This window comes from Diceros bicornis, chromosome 6, assembly GCF_020826845.1.
Source record: "Diceros bicornis minor isolate mBicDic1 chromosome 6, mDicBic1.mat.cur, whole genome shotgun sequence".
NCBI lineage: Eukaryota > Metazoa > Chordata > Mammalia > Perissodactyla > Rhinocerotidae > Diceros > Diceros bicornis.
This window is the reverse complement of record NC_080745.1, coordinates 12,915,724-12,926,263: the sequence shown is the minus strand read 5'-3', so window position 1 is coordinate 12,926,263 and position 10,540 is coordinate 12,915,724. Positions and strand designations below refer to the sequence as shown.

The 10,540-nt window shown below is 46.5% G+C and overlaps 1 protein-coding gene across 1 annotated transcript; it reads left to right on the top strand.

The window, feature by feature from the left end:
* The first annotated feature begins 4,019 nt into the window (after positions 1-4,019).
* On the top strand, positions 4,020-6,429 carry FAM170B (family with sequence similarity 170 member B). The gene is made up of 2 exons (XM_058542646.1): positions 4,020-4,131; positions 5,684-6,429. Exons 1-2 carry the CDS (start codon positions 4,020-4,022, stop codon positions 6,427-6,429), a joined length of 858 nt encoding a protein of 285 aa, XP_058398629.1.
* The last annotated feature ends 4,111 nt before the right edge of the window (positions 6,430-10,540 follow it).

Here is a 10,540-nt window from a genome sequence, read left to right as displayed (position 1 = left end):
TATAGGGAAAAGCAAGTCTGTTGAATTACTGTGGCTGTGTAACAAATTGCCCCCAGACCTGGTAAAAGACAAATGTTTTACTTATGGTCACAGTTTCTGAGGGTCAGGAATTCAGGCATGGCAGATGGCTGAATTCAAAGGGGATGGCTAGTCTCTGTTCCAAGATGTCTGTGGCCCCAGCTGGCAGACTCAAAGGCTGCAAGGCAGATCATCTGAAGTCTTGTTCACTTGTATGTCTGGTGGTTGGCTGGCACCTTTGCCAGGGCTGTTTGCTGGAGCACCTCCACGTGGCCTCTCCATGTGGCTTGGGCTTCCTCACAACATGGCGGTTGAGTCCAAAGGAGAGTGGAGAGAGAGAATGAGCCAGGAGGAAATTATATTGTCTTTTATGACCTAGCATTGAAAGTCTCAAAGCATCACTCCTCTGCATTCTATTGGTGGAGGCAGTTACAAAGTCTGCCCCCATTCAGGGAGAGAGAACTTGTCTCTCAATGGAGGAGTGTCAACTTCATGTTGTAAGAAGAGCTCGTGGGATGGGAGATGGACTAGTGTGACCATCTTTGGAAAACACCACCTCCCACAGCCCCACCTAATCTTTCTCCCCTTCCCTGAGGTCACCAGAATTCCTATTTAGAGGTGATTGTCTTCAGACCTCCTCTGTGCCTTACATACATAGAACATACAACTTGGTCTGGGGCTTTTGTGGGGGAGGGGTTAGCATGTTTAATATTTTTATAAGTGGGATTCGCTTGCATCTTGCTTTTATCATTTGGGGAGAAGGGAGCATGTTTAATTTTTATATAAGTAGAATTCCCTTGCATCTTTTTTCACTTAACGTGAATTCATTTATTAGTTCATGTAGATCTCTTTCTTTTTATTGCAGTATAATATTCCACAGTTTCGTTATGTTGTAATTTATTTAATCATTTCATTATTTCGATGGATCTTTGAAATGTTTCCTATTCTTTTTTCTATTATAAACAATATTGCAATAAACATTTCTATATGTGCTATTTTATGCACATGGCACAAAATGCAAATGTTTCCCAGGAAAGAGATGATAAATAAACTGTTGAGTGAAAGAGCATACCAGTTTTTGACTTTGATGAGTGCTGTAAAATTTCCATTGAGAAGAGCAAGTTGCACTGTTGCCAATAGAGTGTAAAAGCACTCATTTCCTCATGTCCTCAGCAGTGCTTCGTGCTGCAAATCTTTTCAACTCTCACTTATCTTAGGAGTGAAAATGATGTACTGTATACCATGTATTTTTAATTTGTAGTTTCCTTATTATGTTAAGTTGAACATCTTCTTATATGTTTATCAGCCATCTGCATTGCTTCTCCTGGGAATAGCTTGTTCATTTCCTTTACTGAACTGTTCATTTCAGTTTCACTAAAGAGTAGAGAAATGCGAATTGAAACAGTGAGTTTTCTTAAGTAATGAAGTTAAAAAAAGATGACAAATGTTCTCAATGCTTTCAAAGATTATCATTTAAGTTTAGAAAAGCCACTTTGTAATTACAAATGTTAACTTCTATTTTCTTTCTAAACATTTTATTTTTTTTGTGAGGAGATCAGCCCCGTGCTAACATCTGCCAATCCTCCTCTTTTTTTTTGCCGAGGAAGATTGGCCCCGGGCCAACATCCGTGCCCATCCTCCTCCACTTTACATGGGACGCTACCACAGCATGGCCTGACAAGCAGTGGGTCAGCGCGCGCCTGGGATCCGAACTGGCGAACCCCAGGCCGCCGCAGCGGAGCGCGCGCACTCAACCACTTGCGCCACCGGGCTGGCCCCTCTTTCTAAACATTTTTAATTAAAACATGACCATAGGACCATCTGAAAATATTCTTATTTGTTTTATATGAGGTGAGACCAAAGTTGATTTTTTTTAAAGTGAATAAAATTTTTAAGCATCATTTATTGACCTGGTCTTTACCTCCCAGACTTTTGTTATTTACTTTATCCCTTAAAGATTTGAATATATAATGTGATCTTTTTCTGGGCTGCCTTTTATCTTCCATTGATCTACTTACTTTTTGCTGATACCCCCCTGTTTTTATGAGGCAAGTCTCTGGATTTATTTGGTGAGAAAGAACACATTTACAGTATTTCCTCTGCCCATCAGGGAACACGGCCTCTTTGTTGGTGCAAGTGTGACTTTTCGTCAGGCAGTAAAGCTCTGGGGTGGTTTCTTTCCCATAGGGGCCTCTCCTTCTGGATAGGAGTGTATTCCTGGGTGCTGGCTGTGCGGGTGGTATGGGGGTTACTTTTGGAATGTTGGGATTACTTTCAATCCATCATCTTTCTGAACTCTTTAGAATTTGGGATCCAGAGGAATACAGTTGGTGAGACCGAGCAAAGGTTGCAGGAAAAAGGTGAGAAGTGTGTTGGAGGAAGTATATGCAAACGCTAGGGTATCCCGGGGCAGAGAGAGATGGCGAGCAGGAGGGTGTGTCGGATGGACTGTGTCTGGAGGGAGATTTGCGCAGGTGGAGAATCAGGAGGGGACTCAGAGTTGTGGGTGAGAAGCAGCCTGCCTCGGGGCGACGGAGACTGAGGTGCAGAGAGAAGCTATCTCCCCCAGGAAGATGAGCCCTAGTCAGCAGCTCCAAAGTGTTCATTGTTTGTTTATTCATTAATCTGACAATTATTTCTAGAGTGCTTGTTAATGAGTAAAACATTATTCCAGATGCCAGGGACGTAACGGGGGAAAATGAATGAAGTCTCTCTCTTCATGGAGCTTACATTTAAGAAGGAGATGAATACAGATAAGCCCATTATGCACACACACATACATTATAGTATCTGAAGGTGATAAATTCTACAACGAAAAATAAAGTAGGGGGTGGGGCTGGCCCAGCGGTGTAGTGGTTAAGATCACACGCTTCACTTCAGTGGCCCGGGGTTCACAGGTTTGGATCCTGGGTGTGGACCTACGCACCACCTATCAAGCCATGCTGTGGCAGTGCCCCACATATAGAGTAGAGGAAATGGGCATGGATGTTAGCCCAGGGCCAATCTTCCTCGGCAAAAAGGGGAGGGTTGGCAACTGGTGTTAGCTCAGGGCTAATCTTCCTCACAAAAAATAAATAAATGAATAAAGCAGAGTAAGGTGACAGAGAGATGGAGGGCTGAAGAGTGCTGTTTTTGTTAGGGTTTCAGGGCAACTGCTCTGATAAGCTGCTGTTTCAGCAGAGACCAACGTGAGAGAGCGAGCACACGGGACATGGGGGGGGGGGCTCGCAACAGAGGGAAGGGCGAGTGCAGAAGCCCCAAGGTGGAGCATCCTGGTGTGTGTGAGTCCCAGGAGCTGAGTAAGGGTGAGCCAGTGGGAGGAGAGGTGAGAGAGGGCCTGGGGCCCCAGGCCATGGAGGGCTGAGAGGCCTGAGTGAGGTAGGAGAAGAGCCTTGGAACAGCTGGGAGGAGGCAAGATTTTTGGTCACCCACTGTTTCCCCAGTGGGAAGTAGTCTCGTTTTGGTGTCTAGTGATGAAAGTATGAATGTGAGCATATCTATGATTAAGTGAATGTGGTGTGAATTTGTGTGTTGTGTGTGTGAGTGTATATTGTGTAAGTGTGTATGTGTGTATGTATATGTATGTTTGAGTGTATGTGTGTCTGAGTGATCATGTATGTGTATGTCTGTGTGAGTATAGGTGTGTTTACATGTTTATAAGTGTCTACGTGGGTGTGTTTAGGTGGTTGTGTCTTCATGGGTGTGTGTCTGTGTTTTGTGTTTCTGTGTGTCCCTGACAATACACAAGGCAGAAAAACTCTCAGAGGGAAATGAGATCCTGGTGGGAAGCCTCTCCTGGCATCCTGCCTGGGTCTCCGTCCTTGCCATGGGTCACAGAACAGATCATTGTCACTGATGAGGTCATAGAATAAAGCCAAGGTCCTAGTGACCACAGGGAACCCAGGGGCTGCTCGGGCTGGGGCCGGGAGGGCTTCAGCACAGCCCAAGCCAACTCTCACCAAACAGCTGAGCACTGAGCCCCCTGGTGCTGGTGTCAAAACATGAAACGCCACTTCACAGACTGTAGGGGAGAGCAGTCACCAACAGATGGGACCACCCTCAGCTTGACCAGCCCGGGGTCCACCGAGGAGAGCGTGGAAGTGTGCTGGCCAGGTAGGTCAAAAGAAAGAGTGCGGCCAGTTGTGTTCCCTGGGAGGGAGGCTCGGGAGGGGGAGGGGTGGCCGCTGGGTCGCCCCTCGGTGGTACCAAAGTGTTGTGTTGGCCATAAAAATGGATGGTGGGTGTGACCGAGGCCCTTGTGTGTATATGAGGTGGTCTTGGGAGGTATGAGGATTAAGTAAAATGTTCATGATTATATATTTTAATGTACATTCGAAAAAACAGAATTGACATGTCAACCTTGTGATTTCTGAATGATATAAAAAATTCCTCAATAATAAATTGATTAAAGTTAATCCAGGGCCTCCCCCGTGGCTTAGCGTTAAGTGCACGTGCTCCGCTTCTGGTGGCCCGGGTTCGGATCCCGGGCGCGCACCCATGCACCGCTTCTCTGACCATGCTGAGGCCACGTCCCACATACAGCAACTAGAAGGATGTGCAACTATGACATACAACTATCTACTGGGGCTTTGGGGAAAAATAAATAAATAAATAAAATCTTTAAAGTTAATCCAGCACATCAATTTGAAGACCACTGTAAAGTGACCGTGGGCAGCTCCCATGGGTAACACTGGCTCTCGGGGCCGAGTGCCTGGCATCATCTCTGGCTCTATCAGTCATTTAAACTTTCTGTGCTTCAGTTTCCTAATCGGTCAAATGGGAACCATAGCAGTGCAATTTCTTAGGGTTTTAAAAAAATTTTTGGATATTAAAGGAGTTAAAACATGACAAGCACTTATAGAGTGATGGGGATACAACGAGTGTAAGATGGAGACACAGCACAAATGCTGAAGAGGAAAGTGGGGCTGGATGGCCTGGCCAACGCACTTCTCTTGCATTGCATTTTAAATTGTCTTCATTGAGCTGTGATTTATATACGCAAACATCACCAATTTTAAGTGTACAATTTGAAGCATTTTGACACATGTACATTTGTGTAACCACCACCACGATCATGATGTAGAACATTTTCAATTCCCCCAAAAGTTCCCTTGTGACCCTTTGAAGTTCCCACCACTGCCTCCAGCTCCTGGTAACCCCTGATCTGTTCTCTCTCCCTATAGTTTTGCCTTTTCTGGAATGCCATCTAAATGGAATCATATACGATATGGCCTTTTTAGCCTGGATTTCAGTTAGCATAATGCATTAGAGATTTGTCAATGTTTTGCGTGGATCAGTAGTTCATTCCTTTCTATCGATGAATAGGGTTGCATTGTATGGATGTACCACAATCTGTTTATTCACCAGCCGATGGCCTTTTTGAGTTTAGTCAAGTTTTCCGAGAGTACATTCATACGTTATTTGATCCTTATCATCATACCCATAACTTACAGATACACCTGTCTATCTATACATTATTTGATCCTTGTCATCGCCCCATGAGGTAGGCATTATTGTCATCCCCATTTTATGGGGAAACAGGTATAGGGAGGCGATGGTACCTGCCCAAGGGCCCCAGGAACCTGCACCCTTTAAGAGTCCTGAAGGTGGGTTGTGGCACTGACCCCTTGGGGGGCACTGACGAAAATGTCCTCCCACTTCTCAGGAACCATGAAGAGGGAAGAGTCATCTCTGAGGCCGGGGCTACCCTTTCTCCACGAGGAGGACATCTGCTTCGTCTCCAGGGCACGGAGGATGCTGAGCTGGAGCAGCTCTCCATCATCCCAGTCCTCCTCTGAGTACCAGTCCTACTCCCAGTACCAGTCCTGTTGTTCCTACATGCACGACGAGGACGCTGCCCAGCAAAGTGTGTGTGCCTTCTACACCCACGTGCAGACTGTGCAGGGCGTGGCCGTGGCCTGGGAGACCGAGACTGGCTTCGAGCCGGTCAGCAGGAAGCCCCGCATTCATGAAGCTGAGTTCATCAAGAGGCAGAGGAGGAAAGGCTCCTCCTTTGAGATGGCTTCCAACACCGACCTGCGCTGGGACTTGGAAGCCAGCAAGAACAACTGCTCCCCAGAGCCGGATGACACGGAGCTGCTGGCGCCCCTGGAGTGCTGCCTGCAGGAGCTGCGGGACCCTCCGGACTGGCTGGTCACCACCAACTACGGGCTGCGCTGTGTGGCCTGCTGCCGGGTGTTCCCCACGCTGGAGGCGCTGCTGGAGCACGCCCAATATGGCATCCAAGAGGGCTTCAGCTGCCAGATCTTTTTTGAGGAGATGCTGGAGAGAAGGCGGGCTCGGGACAAAGCGCAGGAGCAACAGCTGGAGGAGGAACAGAGCCCTTCGGACAACAGTGAATGTCCGCGGTCCCACGTCGAGGCGCTTCAGTCACAGCAGCAGAAGCAGTGAGCTGGAGTGACGCGCCCAGCTCTGCCCTCACTTCTGGCACCTCCGGTGCTCCTTCCCCAGCCGGCACGACCAGAGCCACCAGGGCAGGGAGAGAGGACGGGGGCCAGGGCAAGGAAGCAGGGGAACATAGAGCTGGGTGGGCCGCGAGAGGGGAAGGGGAAGGAACCCTTCCAAAGGGCACAGCATTTCAACCAGACTCCATTTCAAACCTGAATCCAAAGAGGAGGGCTTCAAGCGTTTCTGGCAGCCACCACAAGATCTGAAGCCCCTAAGCGTGTGGCCCCAGGGATTTCTATTTTTGCTGGTGGATCAAGCAGGTCATGACTTGCGGGAGAGCCCACTGCAAATGAAGCTTCAGCCCTATTTTTTTCATTGTTAGGAACACATCATATGCCCTAGTTCTATGTCTTATTTTAGTGGGATTAAACTTGAATAACTCAAATTTAAGGCAATGACTAATTGAGTGAACCATGCTGTGAGTCCACGGTCAGACCCATAGGAAGTTGCCGCCTCTGCAGGTTACACACTAGCACAGACACCTGGCGACAGGCAGAGGTAGGGAAGGGGGCTGGGTGATTCCTGCTGACCCATGAGTTCATATATCAACTAAAATTTTTAAAATGTTGCTACAAAATTCATCTTCACCCTCCTATCCATTCCCAGCCCAGGGGCTGTATTCATTCAAGAAAATACACAGCTGGCTCACTGTGTGTTAGGTACGCTGATGAAACATATACCTCAACCTCCCAGTGGGAGGCAGTTAGAATAGGCAATTGCAAAGCATAGGGATGAATCACACAAAGGAGGTTTGGGGAGCCCAGGGGAGGGCCCTAGCTCATGCTGGTTGATGAGGAAGAAAAACCTTCCAAAAGCGGTGATGCTCACAGAGGCTTGGAGGACAGGTAGAATTAGCTGGGCCAGGGTTGACTTTAGCACTGTTCACATTTTAGGTTGAATAATTGTTTGTCTTGAGGGCTGTCTGTCCGCTGTAGGATGTTTAGCAGCATCTCTGGCATCTACCCACCAATGCCAGGAGCATCCCTTCCACCACAACTGTGACCATCAAAAACGTCCCTGGACATTAACAAATGTCCCCTGGGGGCAAAATTGCCCTTCAGTTGAGAATCACTGAGCGAGACAAAAATGAGGATCTTAGGAAGGGGAATAGCACAGTACCTTAGGGCAATTGCCAGCCACTTGGCCTGGCTGGAATGCTGGAGACGTTTATCCCCTCACACAATCCAGAAAGGTTTAGCACCTATGTGCCAGGCTCTGTACTGGGATGGGGAATAAACAGTGAACAAAACAGGCATGGATGCTGCTCTGTGGAGCTTACAGGCAGTGGGGAAAAATAGCCTGTATGTATGTAAAATTAAAAATAATTATGAAAGTACTCATTTCATGACCTACAGGGCCCTGCGTGGCCCAGCCCTGCTAAATTGTTCATCACAATTTCTTAACATTCACTGCTTCAGTCACTATAGTCCAGTCCAGTCCCATTGGCCTTCCTTCTTTCCTTAAATGCTCCAAGCTTTCAAACCTCAGGGCCTTTGCACTTGCTCTCCCCTCTAAGTGAAATGCAACCCTTCTCTGTCACTCTTCTGACTGACCCTTTGCTCATCTTTGAGGGTTCAGCTTCATCACTTTTTTGAAGAGGGCTTCTCCAATCATACTGCCTTAGCGTATGCCTCATTCCAAGTGCAGATGGTTTTAAGGAGAGAAGTGACATGATCAGATTCATGTTTTAAAAAGCTCACTCTGGTTGTGTGTGGAATATAGATTTGTAAGTAACAAAAGAAGAAAGGAATAAGTAGGGAGATCACTTAAGAAGCTGTTGGAGAAGACCAGGCAAGGGGCGATGTGGTTGGATAAGGCTGGTCACAAGCCAAGAGAGAGAGGAGGGGGTGCATTCAAGACATGCTTGCGGAATAGAGCCAAAGGATTTGGGGATGAGTGGATGTGCGGGTGAGGGAACGGGGCCCAGGTTCCTAGCAGGAGCAAATGGTGGGGGGTTGTACAGTAACTGATATGGGGAGCTTTGGAGGAAGATTAGGTGTGTGTGTGTGCACATGTTTGTGTGTGTGAACATGCACGTGTGAGTGTGTGCACGCACATGTATATGTGTGCATGGGTCTGCATGTGGATGTACAGGCCTAAGTACTGGGAGTGGGGGTGACAGAGGTCAGTTAGGACATATTTGACTCTAAAGGCCAATGGTGGACTCCCAAGTAGAGATGTTGAGTGGGAAGTGGTTTATGATTTAGAACTCAGAAGACAAGTCTGTATGGGAGATGTAAATTAGGAAGCTAACTCACGTGGATGGTACCCGATTTAATACCACAATAGTGGGTGGATGAGGTTCACTAGGGAGCTGGAGTAGAGTTAGACAGACAGAGTGTGTCAATGAAGGAAGGAGAAACCAGGTGGGGGTGCATCTCTGAGGAGTTTTCTTCCAAGTCAATAAAGCTAAGAGTGTTTTGAGGAGGGGTGAGCAATGTTAAAGATAGGAGGGAGTGGGAGTGAGCTGAGGACGAAACGTTTTTCATTTCATTTGGCACATGGAGGTTGCTGATGGCCCTGGTAAGAGCAGTCTCGGGCTGAGGCCAGAAGGGCACGGGTCAGTAGTGGGCACGAGATGAACCACCGAAGACAAGCGTGAGACAACTGTGCTGGCCAGTTTGTTTTAAAGAGGAAAGCAACAATGGCTGTAGCTAGATGAAAGGAAACTAAAAAAAAGACAAAGATGGGGAGAGAGCAAGTTTATATGCTAATGGGAATGATCCAGTAGACAGGAGGAGACTGAGAATGCAAGAGAAAGTGGGGAAGTCTGGGGAGAGGGGTCGAGCAAGTGAGAGAGGGCTGCATCCTGAACAGTCGTGGTTAGCATGCTCTGTGTGTGTCTGTCAGGGGAGGTCTGTGTGCGGTTCTAGAAAAGGGGAGCAGCAGCTAGCAGGTGGGCCCTGCTTGGGAGTGGGTCCCTGAAGGAGGAGGAGAACAGGGTCCCCATTGCCTTCTTTCTAGGGCAGTGTCTATATGTGTTCAACTCTGATAGTCTAAGGGCCAAGCATCGTTCTAAACACTTGATGAATATTAAGTCATGTAATGCTCTGCACAATCCAGTGAGGTGGCTCCCATGATTAGCCCTGTTTTACAGGCGAGGACGCTAAGATCTTATTTACTTAATTGAGTAAGTAAGCTGAGGTCGTACAGCTGGTGTACAGCGGAGTCAGGCTTCACGTGCAGGCAGCCTGGCTCCAGAGCCCGTGCTCTCACCAGCACACTGAGAAGCAAAACCTGAACGTAAAGACAGATGCGAGGTATTCAGAAAAGCAAACAAGTCAACTACTCAGGCTGTATTTTCTTTAGATTAAGTAGCAGCAGCTGGAGATCAGGGGAAAGATGATGGGCGTTCAGGACAAATGAAAGATGACAAGAACCTTGGGTAAGCAAACTTTTAATGTAGAGGATAACTTGAGCTGATGTGGTGGGGGGAGGAGTGGATAAAATTATTCTTAAGATAGTGACGTGTTCTCAAAACATAACTTAAACTCAGCTGAGTTAAGTATTCATTTGTGGTTTAAACATACCACTTTGCAGAGACCTGGGACCTCCACCAAATAAGATGAGTATCAGAGTAAAGAGAGCTCTTCCAGAGGGTTCAAGAGACCTCAAACATTTGAAATCTTGAACCACTTTAGACCTTCTATTTCTCCAAATCATAGAAAAAGATGGAACTTATTTTATGAAACTTACAGAAACCTAATAACACAGCTTAACAAAGATGGTACTAAAAAAGTAAACAATATATCAATCTCACTTAAAAACACAAAATAATAGTGAATCAAATTTATAGAATATGAAAAGAGCAACACACCATGACTGAGTTTGGGTCATCTCAAGACTGTAAAGACAGTTAAAAATTATTAAATCTAGCAGTACTTCATCTTGAAAGATCTTATGATTGTCTCAGTAGATATTAAAAAGACATAATATTCAGAAATAAACCCATACATTTATGGTCAATTGTTTTTTCAACAAGATGCCAAGATAATTCAATGGAGGAAAGAATAATCTTTTTAGCAAATGGTGCTATGACAACTGGATATTTGTA

Excerpts from the sequence above, each read along its gene's own strand:
- FAM170B (XM_058542646.1), top strand. The coding sequence starts at position 4,020 with ATGAAACGCCACTTCACAGACTGTAGGGGAGAGCAGTCACCAACAGAT. Across the intron at positions 4,132-5,683 it reads CGTGGAAGTGTGCTGGCCAG|GAACCATGAAGAGGGAAGAG; the intron begins GTAGGTCAAAAG and ends CCCACTTCTCAG.